The 15,879-nt window shown below is 38.6% G+C and overlaps 1 protein-coding gene across 4 annotated transcripts in view; it reads right to left on the bottom strand.

Annotated features, from left to right (window-relative positions):
* Positions 1-1,747: 1,747 nt before the first annotated feature.
* Positions 1,748-15,879, bottom strand: part of UBE3A (ubiquitin protein ligase E3A) — a gene marked incomplete at both ends in the record, with an annotated part of 36,894 nt that continues 22,762 nt past the window's right edge. Inside the window, 7 exons of one of the 4 annotated variants that reach the window (XM_082009956.1) lie at positions 1,748-1,868; positions 2,091-2,234; positions 3,128-3,201; positions 3,296-3,451; positions 3,840-4,004; positions 6,118-6,323; positions 12,425-12,569. In XM_082009956.1, coding sequence (XP_081866082.1) covers positions 1,748-1,868; positions 2,091-2,234; positions 3,128-3,201; positions 3,296-3,451; positions 3,840-4,004; positions 6,118-6,323; positions 12,425-12,569 — 1,011 coding nt within the window. The remainder of the gene's footprint in view (positions 1,869-2,090; positions 2,235-3,127; positions 3,202-3,295; positions 3,452-3,839; positions 4,005-6,117; positions 6,324-12,424; positions 12,570-15,879) is intronic. The other 3 variants (XM_082009959.1, XM_082009957.1, XM_082009958.1) reach the window with 3 other exon arrangements.

Here is a 15,879-nt window from a genome sequence, read left to right as displayed (position 1 = left end):
TTCCTCCCCAGCAAGTTTCAGTCTCCCCCGTCGAAGCCATCTTGCATCGGCTTATAGATTTGAAAGGGGAACAACATTGGACCCCACACCACTACAGTTCACTTCTAGAGTTCTTCACATACCTGTAATCCTCAAATTATGCCGTACTACAACGTTTTCTAATCAAATAATTTAATATCCAATTTATCAAAGTAATGAAGTCACTTGTTTTCTTTTTCACTGAACCGTGGTGAAAAAAGGTCACTGTTTTATTCAGCATCATAGTTACATAACAGTTGTCTGTTTCTATTACTAGAAAGAATTTATTAAAATAGTCCTAAAAGACACCTTTTCTTTCTCCAATGATTTCAAAATTATGCCTTTTAATGCCAATTCCACAGTCATGGGTTTGCTCGGTAGTAGTCACTTACAACAATTGTCAAGGCACAAGCTCAGCTCTGCACATACGCTGCAGCTTGTATTATAAAAGAGATTTTCCAGTTACGTCTTCATTTAAAAACGCATAATCCTTTTATCATACATTGCAACAGGAGAAATTAACATTAAACACAGACTACGAAAGGTAAAGGATTTATTTCTGATATGATTTGTAGAGTTAAATTAAAAACCTACTGAATACTTTATGTAGTAGATGAACATAACCGTAGTACGTACTTTCTAACAGTTTATTTAATGGTTGGAAGTGTACAACATGAAGTAGGCCTTACGTTTAATATTGTTCAATTTTGCTTATTGTTAAATGAGATTAAAATACAGTAGCCATCCCTTTAGATTATGTTGCAACACTGATCATGTGCCTTGATAAGTAGGAACAACGATTCATTAAATAAATGGTGATGACATAACATGTAGGGAAGACTTTGGATTGTCTATTTAAAATGTCAACATAATAGGCAATTAAGAGTAAAACTTCATTTTAAGTGCACTTCCACATGCTTTGTTTATAATATAGTAAAAACTTCCTATTTTTTTTCCAAACACTTCACTCCCTACTCTAAAGCTGTTCAGTTGAAAATGCACTTTCCCCAGTAAACTTTTTTTTAAAAACTAAAATTTCTACCCTTTTATATGCTAAGAAACGTTTCCTAATTAAAAACACAATTTATTACAAGACATGTGAAGACAACATATAGTGAAATGAATTTTAATTGTTGTGCTGTGACTAAAGTAAAGTTCTCAAGGCTGCAATTTAACATTCCAAGTTCTCCCTTCCATCTTTATTGATTCTTAAGATTTTGCACAGAAACTCTTTGGGGGCTAGAACAGCAGTAATTGCATCACACTGTTTTCCAAGACTTCAAGTTTCAAAAGCAAACTCTTCAAAAAGTACAGTTCTTGATTTGATTAGATACAGGGACAAAAATATAGCACATACTTGAAGGTTACATGGTCTACAAATGATGGCAATATTTTCCTTGGGAGAGTACAGTTTGTTTTCTTGTAAATACTCAAAAAGGCTCAACTTCAAGCAGTAATAAACACAAGCAAAAGTGATTTAACCCTTAAAATAAATATTCAGGAAAACCTCTCTGTACATACAAGTGAAAGAATATGTAACACTTTCACGCTAAAAGAAAAAAATAAAGATTTTGTTCATATAAGCAGCTGAAATCTGCTGTTCCAGCCCAATGTCCCCAGTAAAGAAGGGAGGCACAAACACAGGTGACTACTGTAGCTCACTATCTTATGGCCTTTTTAGACAGGGACATCATCACCATCATTTTTTTAATCCCTTTTGTTATATTTATTACAGCATGCCAAATCCTTTGGCATATGTGATGGCCTTCAATAATCTTTCTTTAAGCTTTTCTTTGCTCGAGTACTCCGGAAGCAAAAGTACATTAAAGCATGTGTGAGATGTAGGTAACCTGTGGGGAAAACAAAAAAAGGAGAATTCAAACCTGGGAACATGCAGTACATGCAAAGAAACACATTACTACTTCACAAACCCAAAACAATGAATTTAAAGAGAAACTACTTTACTCAAAGATTCGACTTTCAGATTTAACTAAGTTAATAAAGTAAAAGCACAGAACTTGCTTCCATTTATGGACAAACAACCAAAACGTAGATTTTAATTTTTATTTTACCTCTCTGTATCTGGGCCATTTTTGGCTATGATCATCTTTAACTTTCCAAGTCCTCCCACAGGGGCTCTGTCTGTGCCTGTTGTAAACTGTAAGAATAGTCTTTTCTGTTCATCTGTAAATGAATGGACTATTTCCCAGAATTCCCTATCAAGGAAGAAATCAAAAAGTAAGTAAATTGAAAACTTCCTTTGCTATAAAATGAGACTTTCGAAAGTAACTGAACTTTGAAGGTTTAGTAATTCTAATCAATCTTAAGATCAGTTTACAAGTTGCATTCATAAACTAAAACTAGCAATAATGTATTTACCAGTCAACAAGATGCAGAAGTCAGAAGTATTACCAAAACACTGCAGTTTAACTGGTTTTAAATGTTAATTCAGCTGATAAGTGATCTGCAAATATTCTTCCTTTATTTTATTATTCCTATTTCCTATGGAATTATACTGGTTCCACTACACTGTCCATTTCTACCACCTTCTAAAACACCACAGTAAACAAATGCAGCTGCTGTCAAAGGCTTTCTACCCTAGCAGGAACTAGTTAAGTAGTTGGCAAAGTCTAGAGGACCGAAGATGCATGCTTCTCTGACCCTTGTCTTCAGAGTTCTCTAGTCAAAGGGGACAAGAAAGTAAAAATATTAAAAAAACGTTCCCTCTTAAAATTCATTGTATTTACTTGCTTTCCAATTAGAGAAGAAACTTCTACACAGCCAAGCTATTCAAACAATTCAGTGTTTGATTTTTTTTTTAAACAGAACAGTTTATACGGGGGATTATTTAACTATATGGTATAAGAGAAAGACAAAAAACCCAGGGAAAAAGCCCTTTTATGCTTCACCAAAGTTCACTGGAAACTAAAGACAATGCTTATACTATCTGCTCTTTTCTAATGACAGTACTCGAGTAAAGTGAAATTATACATAAGACACTTGCATCTCCAGTACTACAAAAAATACTAAGTCTTACCATATTAAATTCATGATAAAGAAACAGGCATGTAAAGTGCTTTTAATCTTTCAGAAATTAGAAAAAAATTACCTAATAATAAGAGAGTCTCTTGTATAGCCACCATCATATTCTGTAGTTTCTTCTAGTGCTTGAAAATCTAAATTCTGTAAGAAGATGACATTTAAAAAAATGACCACTAATTATATACTTAGGATCAAAAAAGCTCTGCTTTTTCTGGTGTACATTCAGGATTCTTACCCTACTTCCACAAATAAGTAATTCAATTTCCTCTGGTCTAAATAAATATTTCAAAGGAGATTCATTGGTCACCATGTGGAATCCTCTCCGAAAGGCCTTGAACTGCTTTTCTACTGATTTATTGAGGATATAGTCAGCATACAGATTGACAAATTCCTGTAAAGAAACAACCCCCAAAAAACCCCTTAGTGCTTTGACACACACTCCACCTGAAGTATCCCCCAATAACGTAAGACCCCAAATTCTATAACACTACCCAGATTATCTGGGCTCAGCTTGTACTGAGCAGTAGTAAAGAGCAAGTCTCAAATATTTCTCAGATAGGTCAAACACCACACTCAGAAGCTACTTATGCATATAGTGGCACTTTCTTTTACAACACAACCCCTCCCCACCCCTTTTCTGCTTACAACTACACTGTGATATGGCAATTTTAAAAGGCTTTTAAACTTACAAGTATAAGTGAGGCCAAACCTTTACAGAGTCTTACATAATTCTGCATAGAGTATCTAAAAATTGCAGATTACATAAAAAAATTGTGTACCTTTCTATTTTCGTTTGTAATAGGAATTTTATCACCATTTTCCTTTAAATCATGCATCATTGGATTGCCGAAGAGATCCGTATGAGATATTTGAAACGTTATCATCATATCATCTTCCACACTTCCTTCATACTCTAGTAAGTCTCTCAAACTCTGGTAAAGAACCTAACAGAGTAAGAAATACATGTCTGTCATAAATAAGTTTCAACAGATTTCACTAATACCAGAAGACATGAAGTCATCTGTCTCAAAAAGGGTTGTTACATTTTATGACACAAGTCACCTAAGATCTCCCGTAACAGTCCAAACAAAGGTATATTAAACTCAGTGTTTGTAAGAACAATCAACAGCAGATATTGAGGAAAAACAAAAAAGAAACATGGGAATGAGTGATAAACCCCTTAGAAGCACCCACCAGTTCCTAGGAATCTTCCTAAATGCAACAGTTAGACCTGTAGCTTAAGAGACACTAATTACACCTCTTCCTCCTTTAACTCTTTTGAAACAGTATTTACTTTTGGCATCCAGAACACGTTACACTAGTAAGTTGAACATGTATATGTTAAAATCAAAAAAAGCACTGTATAAAATTCAAGCAGCAGGCTTTTCTCTCCCACATCTTAAAACCCAAACAAACTAGGAAGTAATCTTGAGGCAACATGGATGGGGCAGTCATTAAAGTAAGAAAACGTCTCTGCACAGAAGAAAAAAAAAAAAAAATCACAAGTTAGGTGAGAGTTTGCCAAATGGAGTCTGAAATTACCTTTAACAGTTTGCTCTACTCAAAGGAGCAACCAGGCTCCTTTTCTTTGGCTTTCTTTTCTCCAATTTTTTGGCTGAGACAAAGGTGTAGGACTCGAGAATGCAAGATGAAGGTAAAAGCAACAGCTGAGTGCAACTGTATTTTTACAGTGGAGTAGAACTAGTAAGTTTCCCCTAAATATTTTAACTATTGAAAGTTTACACATAAGCCACATCCCTCTCACTATCTGTATCCTTTTGATTCTTTCACAGAACCTTTAAAAGTATCTTACATTGAAAATGACTGGCCTTGGAACTATTGGTGATGAGGACTGGTGAGCACTCTATCCTTCGTGCTCTATAGCATTTGAGCAAGCAATGAATTTCCATTTTTGGTTTGAGAAGCTCTGAAGTAAGTGTTTAACTCATATTAGAGTGCAAAGAGTTTTAAAAGAGTGATTTTAAATGAAGTCAGTGTAGGTGTCAGAGGAGAAACATAAGAGTAGTGGAAAAAAAAATTAAGAAATGCCCTGACTGCCTTGTTCCACAGAAAGAAATCTACTCTTTCTGTCACAGAAACTGTGAGTTTATAATACACATTACAGGAAACTGGGAGCACTGTGTATTTCTCATCATTTTCTAACGGCTAAACCATGACACTGTTCAAAGATGGCATGCTGTTATACGTAGTCAACCAAAGCAGACTGGATAACCTATTTTTTGATTACACATGCCTCATTTTCTGATTAAACAACAATAAAAGGCAAGTTTTTTTAAAACAGTATCATTTTACTCATCTTTTTTAAATAGCTCAATATTTTGCATAACTGCTTATGAAAAGGGAAATGTCACACCATTTGAAATTAAGTGAAGCATACTAATAACTCATACTAGCTAGCATGAGGGAAAGCTACCAGTGATCTTTCATTGAGGATGGAGCAGGGTCAAGACATCCTGCATACAGGCTTCTATATCTACTAAGGCATGCACAGGGCTTAGTGTTTTGTATAGCCAGTGGCTGGGGAGGGGTGGGGGAAGATGGACACTGATCACTGCTCCCGAACTGTAGGGATATTCATGAACTCCCTCATCTTTTGCTTTAGACAAAAACCAGCATGAGCACCACACCTTTGCATGTCTACTGTTACTTTCACATTTTTTTTGTAGAAATCTGCTCCTACAAATAGATATAAAAAGCCTTATTTTAGAAGTCTCTTTGGGAAGATACTACTAATAATAGTTTATGCTTAACAGTGCTTAGTGATATTAAGCAATTTCGGCAGCATGTAAAAAAAGAAAACAAAGCTTTATTGATACCCAGCCCCATCTGTTGACTCAACAATTCTGCCTCCTCCAAACCAGATGCAGTAAGAGGTCTTACTGCTTATGAATTTATTTTAACAAATACAGACTTCTCACGTAAGTCATTGGTTATTTCACTTCCACTTCTGACAGTGATCTTGTGTTTAATTTAAATCTAGGTTAAGTTATTGCATAGAAAATGCACTAATAAACTCAAAGAACATAATGAACTTACAGGATGAGAGTCTGCCAGATCACGGAAAGTTCCTTTTTTGCCCATTAGCTTCCTGTAGACAACCATGGGAAAATGTACATCCAGTATACAGTTATTGTAAATAGCCAGACCCAGTACTATGCCAATCAGTGTAAACTGACCCTCAGTTTCAAAAGAGGACGGATTAAACCAAAACAGTTTTGTAGATTCATCATATGTGAACATGCCTGTAAAAAAATGATGTTGAACAATTATGGTTACATTTCAATAAAAATGACATGTAAAACATACCGTTATAAACCCATTTGCATTAGAATGCCTCTAAAACATGTTTAAGTTAATATTATACTGAATTTAATGGCAAAGAGAAGCTACTTACCTTAAGGTAATTGGAGCTGCTCAAAATACTGTTACTCACATTACCACTAAAAGCATGCAGGAGACCTGCAATACAACATCCTGCAACGCCCACTGAAGCTGTACACATCCCCCCTTTCATCCCTTTCCAATACTGAGGAAGCAGCAGCACATTGTCAATCTAGATTTGAAACTTTGACAAATACAACAGTGCAAGAAAAGAACACAATCAAAAACCATGTGGATGAAATAATCCTGAAGAACTCCAATTACTATAAAGTGATAGCCTTTCCTCAAAGCCTTTTCCAGGCCAGTTCCAACAAAGGAACAGGACTAGATGCAGCCCTATTACTGAACTGGAAGCTATGATGGAAGCAGGGACTAACCATCACATATCAACTTAAGAGTTAGATGCCTAACAGATTTGTTTGTTTGTTTAAAGGTACTTAACAAGGTCCACTGAGTTGCTGCAGCTATCACATACATCCTAACTTGAGGGGAAAATATAAGATGGGACTGTCATTTCACAGGAGTTGCTGCAATTTTAACAGCTTGTCACTGTTGAAAAGGAGAGGTTTTGCTTTGTTCCCCTATGCCCTGATTCAGCTCACTGTATCAGGTGACCAATTTCCTACCACGTTCACCAGCTGACTACCTTCACAGAAGGCTTCAACAAACAGCTGAACCAGCACGTGCCAGGAGCTGGAGAAAGTGGATAGAACTGTACAGACAAGAGAAGGACAAAGAGTCCCTTATCCTTTTGTCTGTAGCAAGCCATTAGATTAGCTCTTGTTTATGAAACCAGTTTGTGTACAGGCTATAAACTATTTAAATCCATCCATGATAAAATCCATTGCTTACATGGCAACATACTGAAATACAATAAATACAAACCCCATAGACTTAAGGGGAGGGAGAGAACACCCTGGACAAGTATAGTCCCAGTGACCTGTACAGCTAAGTCCCATGATTTCCAGGCAGAAGCCAAGGTAACGTGCCCAGGCTCCTCCCCACACACTAGAATTTCAATGCACGTGGTCAAGAACATGAAGTACATTTGCCACAAGGGTTTATCTTGTCAGCTGTTAAAGATATGCTTATTTACAACCTATGAAAGTCTACAAATTCATTACAAAGCCACACAGAGCCACAAAATTACTCCTTCGACTGAAGATAACATGTCACCTTCAGCCAAGAGATAAAGCCTGAATTCTCAATGTAAGGAAATGAGCTGCAAACTCATCCTGAGACTCTGGCTACTCCCCAAAATTGAAGATTATTTATCTCAGTAAGGTGCTAGGACAGGCTCAGCTATTATGGGAGCACACAAATAACTAACACATCAGGTACGGCAAATGGATATCAGAAATGGATGAGCAACAAAAGCATATATAGGAGGAACATTGACTAGAAGCCTGCATTCCATTTTCTGAATTGACCAAAGTAACTTGTGGATTATTGGCACAATAAAAACAATGATTTGCACTTTCTGGAGGGTGATGGAGGAGGCATTGTGCTCGCAGGCTCTCGTCTTGCTGGGGGACTTCAACCACCCAGCGTCTGCTGGAAAAAGTAGCATGGTGAGCTATAAGCAATTCAGGAGGCTCCTGGAATGCATGGAGGATAACTTCTTAAGCCAGGTAATAGACAGCCCTACCAGAGGGGATGTGATTCTGGACCTGTTGGTCACCGACACAAATGAGCTAATTGGTGACATCGATTGGAGGCAGCCTGGGCTGCAGTGATCATGCACTGGTGGAGTTCACAGACCTGAGGGATATGGGGCAGGTGAAGAGTAAAGTCAGGACCCCAGGGATTTTAGGAAAGCAAACTTCCAGCTCTTCAGAGTTAGTCAATAGGGCTAACTTTTTTTTTCCCCTGGAAAACCACCCTCAGGGACAAGGGAGCAGAACAGCTGGCAGATCTCTAAGGAGGCTTTCCATAGTGCACAAGAGCTCTCGATCCCCAGCTGCAAGAAAACAGGAAAGGAAGGCAAGAGGCTGGCATGGCTGAGTGGAGACCTGATAGGCAAACTGAAGGGCAAGAAGGAAGTGGAAGCAGGGACAGGTATCCTGGGAAGAGTACAGGGACACTGCCTGGTTGTGTAGGGATGGGGTCAGGAAGGCCAAGGCACAGCTGGAGCTGAAATTGGCAAGGGATGCAAAGAACAATAAGAAGGGCTTCTACAGGTATGCCAGCCAGAAAAGGAAGGTCAAAGAACGTGTACCCCCTTCAATGAGCAAGACTGGCAGGCTGCTAACAAGAGTTGAGGAGAAGGCTGAAGTACTGAACAACTTCTCTTCCTCAGTCTTCACTGGCAGTCTCTCTTCCCACACCTCTCAAGTGGATGCACTGCAAGATGGGGACTGGAGGACTGTCAGAGAAGATCCAGGTTCAAGACCACCTGAGGAACCTGAACATGCACAAGTCTATGGGACCTGACCAGATGCATCCCAGAGTCCTGAGGGAATTGGCTGATGCAGTTGCCAAGCCACTCTCCATGATACTGGAAAAATCCTGGCAGTCAGGTAAAGTCCCTGGAGACTGGAAAAATGGAAACATTGCACCCATTTTCAAAAAGGGTAGCAAGGAGGACCCTGGGAACTACCAACCTGTCAGCCTCACCTCTGTACCTGGGCAGATCATGGAACAGACCCTCCTGGAAGCTACGCTAAGGCACATGGAGGACAGGGAGATGATTCAAGACAGCCAGCATGGCTACACCAAGGGCAAGTCCTGCCTGACCATCCTAGTGGCCTTCTATGATGGACTGACCACATCAGTGGAAAAGGGAAGAGCTATGGATGTCATCTATCTGGACTTCTGTAAGGCCTTTGACACAGTCCCCTACAACATCCTTCTCTCTGAATTGGAGAGATACGGATTTGATGGCTGGACTATTCAGTGGATTAGAAATTGGTTGGATGGTTGCATCCAGAAGGCAGTAGTCAACAGCTCAATGTCCAGATGGAGATTAGTGACAAAAGGGTCCGTATTGGGATCCGTACACTTTAATATCTTCACCAGTGGATTGAGTGCACCCTCAGCAAGTTTGCAGATGACACTAAGCTGAGTGGTGCTGTTGACACACCTCAGGGATGGGATGCCATCTGGAGGGACCTGGACAAGCTCGAGGCATCAGCCCATGTGAACCTCATGCGGTTCAACAAGGTCAAGGGCAGGGTCCTGCACTGGGGTCAGGGCAACCCCCGGTATCAATACAGGCTGGGGGATGAAGGGACTGAGAGCAGCCCTGCCAAGAAGGACTTGGGGATCCTGGTGGATTAAAAGCTGGACATGAGCCAGCAATGTGTACTCACAGCCCAGAAGGGCAACCATATCCCGGGCTGCATCCAAAGCAGCCCCTCTGCTCTGGTGAGACCCCACCTGGAATCCTGCAACCAGCTCTGGAGCCCTCAGCACACGAAAGACATGGACCTGTTGGAGCATCTCCAGAGGAGGGCCACCAAAATGATCAGAGGGCTGGAACACCTCTCCCGTGAGGACAGGCTGTGACAATTGGGGTTGTTCAGCCTGGAGAAGAGAAGGCTCTGGGGACACCTTCTTGTAGCCTTCCAATACCTAAAGGGGGCTTGTAAGAAAGTTGGGGACAGACTTTCTAGCAGGGCCTGTTGTGATAGGACAAGGGGTAATGGTTTTACACTAAGAGGGCAGATTCAGACTAGATATAAGGAAGAAATTTTTGACCATGTGGGTGGTGAAACACTGTCCCAAATTGCCCAGAGAGGTGGTAGATGCTCCATCCCTGGCAACGTTCAAGGTCAGGCAGGACAGGGCTCTGAGCAAGCTGATCTAGTTGAAGATGTCCCTAATCATTGCAGGGGGGTTGGACTAGATGACCTTTAAAGGTCGCTTCCAGCCCAACACATTCTGTGATTCTATGGAAAAAGGTAAACAGTTAAAACAACTCCAGAAAATTTTTAATAATGAAGGACTAACAGTTTACCCAGATTCACATCTGGAAACACTTTAATAAAACACTATACTTCACATTCACTGATCAAAATTAAGACTATAGTACATTAAAATCATAATAAAACACCAGAATAAACCGGAAGCTGCAATCAGGGGAAAACAGTTGTAGAGTGTTTCCCAGGAATTTGTATGAAGTTACTCCTCCTTCCCTTTTACCATGGTGACTGTTGGTCATAAATCTAATATTTTGTCCGAGTTATTGCCTCGTTCAAGTAAAACTTGAAGGTAGTTTACTGTGCAAACACTTGAAATGTAATGTGAAAGAAACTATTACAGCAGTAAACTTTACTCCACATATACCCATCAGAGGACAGACTTTTAAAATTCCATTTAAAGGATTGCCTTCATTTTCTCTGGTAAATGAAGTGTTTACAAATCAACAGAAGTCACTCTTGGTATATATGATGTGTAAACTGTTATACTGCAGTGGATATTGATAGGTGCAAAAGAAGAGAAGACTGAAAGCAAGCTATATAATTTTCTGCTTTTATACATTTACGCTAGAACCCAATCCCTTTTTTTTTGGTATATGAATACAGAAAGTGTACAGACTTTTTTGTATTTTGAATACAGAAGTATAATTTAAAACATGAATACCCATCTTTACACACAGGGAGCATATATATATATACACACACACACTAGATGGATCTCAGCTGAATCAGACTTCAGTTACTCAACAGGAGTATTTTAAATTAGGTACCCCACACAACTTCCGTTTAGATAAACTCAGGTCAAAAATGTATTTCGTATTGGAAATACAACTTCACCAGTCAAAATACCAAGACTTTCTTATTTTGCCATACTTTATTCCAAGTAACCTTGCTAATTCAGATTCCAAATCTCTCCAAGTTCATAGCAGTTTTCAAAGTGAGTGAGACTATGGATCTTTATCACTTGTAACAAGAACTGGCTTGTGTACAGTGAAGGGCAAGTGCCAAGGTTCAGATTCTGTTACCGATTCTGGGGACACCCTCTTTAACCAGGGCAAAATGAATTTGTGTTTCTCCATCAATTTTCTAAGTTACAAAAACAAGACCAACAGCTTTCTTTTAAAAAAGAGTTCAATGAACCCAAATTAACTGATGGCCATAAGCTGTTCAGCTTCCTTAATGGAAGCCATTACAGGAACTACAATGTGACATCGTATTTCACGTAAACTATGAAATCAGTATAGAAACCTGATAGGTCCCATTTCTTTTTTGACACAAAGTATTTGTAACATTTTAAAACATTTTAATCTTTTCAGAGCAGCAGACAAGCTGCATATTAAAAGCAGCATGTCCTTCCATGTATAGACAGAAGCATAAAAGACTGGTGCAGGGAGCAAGGAAAAAAACAGCAAGATGGAAATGTGACTGTTAAAACACAAATAAAACTTTGGCTACAATATATCAAATTACTCCTAGTTCTTAACTAACTACAATAAAATTTGACATTACTACCACACTTTGGATCTGTAACCCTTTTAGATGAAATCATTAGAAGAACTAGGACTATCAGATTTTTTTAAGCTGGAGGAAGGGGAGGAAATAACTCAAAAACTCACCATAGTCCTACTCTGGTTTTATTGCAGAAGCTCTTCCTCTTTGGTTTGATTACTAATTCTAGAAGCTAATCACAAAGCAAAGCGAGGAGAAAGGTGAGAGAACAAACAGAAGAACCCTGCAAAGAAACCCTATACTACTGATTTATATCTAAACAAGCAATGGTAGCTTTCACTAACTATACACAGTTATTTTTCATCATTCCTCCCGAGGAGGATGACTGATGATGACATAGTGAGCCTCAATGGGTTAAGTACTCTCATGATCACCAAGAAACCTGGAAAGCTTCAGAGAGAAGCAGCAGCAGATGTAGAAAGGCACTGCATAAACACAGAACAGCCAAGGTTGGAAGGGACCTTGAAAGATCATCTGGTCCAACCTTTTCTGCAGAAAAACCTGATAAATTAGCAAATTATTGGAACACATACCAATATCTGGATTGAAGATTTCTTCCACAACCAGTTGAAAAAATTCTTTGGAAACACCTCCTTCATCTACCCCTTGCTCTCCTTCAAATTCAACATACAATTGCTTCTTCAAGTCTGCAGGATTTTCCATGGCAATCATCTCTAGCTATTAAGTGAACAGATAGAAGTATATAATTAGTAAATCTGTTTACTAGTAGAATCAATTGAGTATCAAATAATGTAATCAAAACTACTCTCCAAACCTAAGAAAGAAGCGTATAAATCACAACGGCAAAATATCAGAAACCAATAATGTTAAATCACTCTAAGCACGTATTAGAATTGGGGATTAACGCAGCAAGAAACTTACCACAGATTTGATCTGTTAGCCAATTAAGTCTGTTAGCCTTCTCCATTTCTATTCTTTTAAGCACTTATTTAAAATAAATTAGCATTTTGTTGCACAAAATTCAGAAACAGCAGTACAAAACCAAGATGTTTTACTGGGATAATTAAATGCATCTGACAATGAAAAGAGACTGCAATCTGATCTACATGTTTGACAACAAACAGTTTTGTGAAGGGATTAGAGAGATGTCTTCAGAACATTCAGGTGATAATTTACAGTAGAAGATAGAAGACAAGCCTTAGACTAGTAGCTGCATCTCAAAGAGCAGAGGAAAAAAACCACACAACCCAGAAATAAAAAGACACTAATATCACAGTCAAATCGATCCCCATTCCTCTTGACCCTAATGAAGAAGTATCAGAAATCTCTTGCTCTTACTTCTTCAGTGCCTTTAAAGGGACCTACTGCATTTTTTTACAAAAGTACTGCACTTTTTACAAAAGTAAAAATTCAGTTAAGGTCAAATAGAAGCTGTGACATTTCACAGGAAAGGATTTCATATCTATATAAAGGACACTACAGGTCCTTTACTTTCTTCCAACAAAAATGTATCCTTTCAGTAAATCAAAAGTTATTCAGTACTTTGCAGCTGATAAGAAATATGCTGCTTAAAAGCATAAACATATTGGTTAAGCCTGTGCAGCCCAATTACATTAAACATACCTATGTGGCAAAGAAAACTGAACAGCAGTAAAGTAGGGCACCGATGGACCTCTATGTTCCTGTACCAAGACCACATTATCAGTGAGATTTGCCTCTAATCCAGGATCGCACAAACTGTACTTACCCGCACGTGTCCTTAACATGCCAAACCATTTATTTCATTACCCTACCTTATCCATACACATGCCAACACATCCTTTACATCCCAGAATTTTACTACGGAAGTGTAAAGGAAATTAGGAACAGAACAGAGAGGATAAAGGCAGCAATAATGACACCATCAACTCATAAAATGGCACCACCAGTAAGATACATTTTCTCCTGGTAACTGCCAAATCAGCCAGGCATGTTGCAAGCAGCACAGCAGGCCTAGACCGGTGGCAGAGCTGTGGCTAGTGTAATGGGTTTGAAGACTGAAGCTCCTCATGCAAAAGCAGCAGGTAGAGAAAGAATTGCAGTAACTGGTATTGAAAACTAGTATCAGGAAGAGACAGAGTGTAACTCCATAGCATAATAAAGCTCAGTTAAAAAAATAAGAGTCAAGCCATGAAGACCCCAATAACGAGAGCAAGTCAGACTAGCTGATTGAGACATATTAAATTACAAGATGATATGGAAAATTCAGTTATATACTACCTACAGCATCTGGTATTCTATTGCATACCATTTGCAATAAACCATTGTTGCACTTAAGGAGACCAAATAACATTTACTCTTTGAAATTAACTGTATCTTACCAACAATGCTTTCGCAGCAAAAACATGTTGCAGCTCCCCTGCCATTGGTATTCTCATCACATGCTTCCCATAACAGTGTAGTTTTACATCGTCTTTCATGTAAATCTTAAAATTATGCACCTTACAGATACGTAAAAAATTTTGTTCCTGAACAGCACAATGGAGCTTAAGCCATATTCCAAATAGAACTGAAACTTTTTAAAAACAGAGAAGCAGCACTTATTTTAAGACTGTAAGTACACGTTATGCACTCAAGCTGGACAGACAGAAGCTCCCCTCTTTGAATTCCTTCCACTTAAAACTGGCACTAACAATGCTTTGGTTTCTTCTCCCCAGTGACGACTTTGTTGGCTTTGTAATAGTTACAACCAGCAATTTACCATTTTGCAAGTTTTATGAATTTTGATGGGTTCTGAGAAAGCAAGTATTTCCTCTGCCTTTCTTTTGGGGCCTTTGTAACCCTTTGTCATAGTGTAAAGGATTTCATGTCAGAGAAATACACTTATACTATGGAGAGTGCTCGTATTTATACATATCAAGCAATTAAAAAAATTATTTCAAAATTATTTTTTGGCCGAGCTGCAATGAGTGATGTAAAAGAAAAGCAGTATTAGAAAAAGGGGAAGGAAACAGTTGAGCAACACCAGCTGGGAAGACTGGAACGGTGCATTGGATGTCTGTGAGGGAGTCAGACAGAGGATTACCAAAAAGTCAGTATTCTGACTCAAAGCCTACTGTTCCTTGAAGACAATGTTGCTAAGCTGCTCAACTGAAGGTTGTGGATTTAGCTGCTCCTTTGAACATTCATGTCTCTCAACACTGATGCTTCACAAGAAAACTGAAACTCAAACACAGGCATTACTCATGATAGTAGAGAGGCACTGAATTTTAGCAGAACTGCAGCAGTGTTTCTGTAGCAAGGAAGTATGACCTTCAGTTTAAAGTTGTTTTTTTTCTTTTTTTAAATAATCAGAGCTGCCTCAGTCACATCAACAGAAATGCTGATGGATAAACCCAATCTATGTGTATGTGAATTCCTGAAGTTTTAGAAGCTAATACAGTCTCTGTCATGATGGTTTGACTGGCCAAGCAGATGATGTAGTCATTACACTTCCTAGGAACTTCCCAGAAAGCATGCATGTAGCATCTCTGAAGCAGCATCATCAAAAATTGAGTATCTATGAATTGAAAAGCTGAAAGCTGAGACCACATTATTAAAATTGATAATAACGGAACTAATCTCTATTCAGTTAAAAATTATCAAAAAACCCCTCAAGTTCTAGCAATGGAACATAGAAGTTCTCTTTAAGGCAGTGGCAGGAACACTTTCAATGCTAGAAGGCAAAAATGACACAAACACAGCTAATTCAAGTTTGAAAGTACCAGTGACACATCATGACATAAGTCAGTCACTACATTTTCTGCAAAATGGTATGTGAAGTAATACTTAAAAAGTGACTAAGAAGCATCCCCTCAAGCTGTACTTTACAGTCCATGCATACGCTTGCCAGCAGAGCTTGCATATGTCAACCACAGTCAGACATATTCTGCACACAAATGTTGAGATTTTCAGGTCAACACACATAAACATCGATCTGGCCTAAAAGAACCTCAAAGCTCCCAAAGTACTTTGTTGCTAATATTATGAGAGCACCTGCCTACTGGCT

This window comes from Phaethon aethereus, assembly GCF_964289735.1.
Source record: "Phaethon aethereus genome assembly, chromosome: 1".
Taxonomy (NCBI): Eukaryota; Metazoa; Chordata; class Aves; order Phaethontiformes; family Phaethontidae; genus Phaethon; species Phaethon aethereus.
The sequence above is the reverse complement of the archived record's forward strand: the minus strand, read 5'-3'. Positions and strand labels throughout refer to the sequence as shown.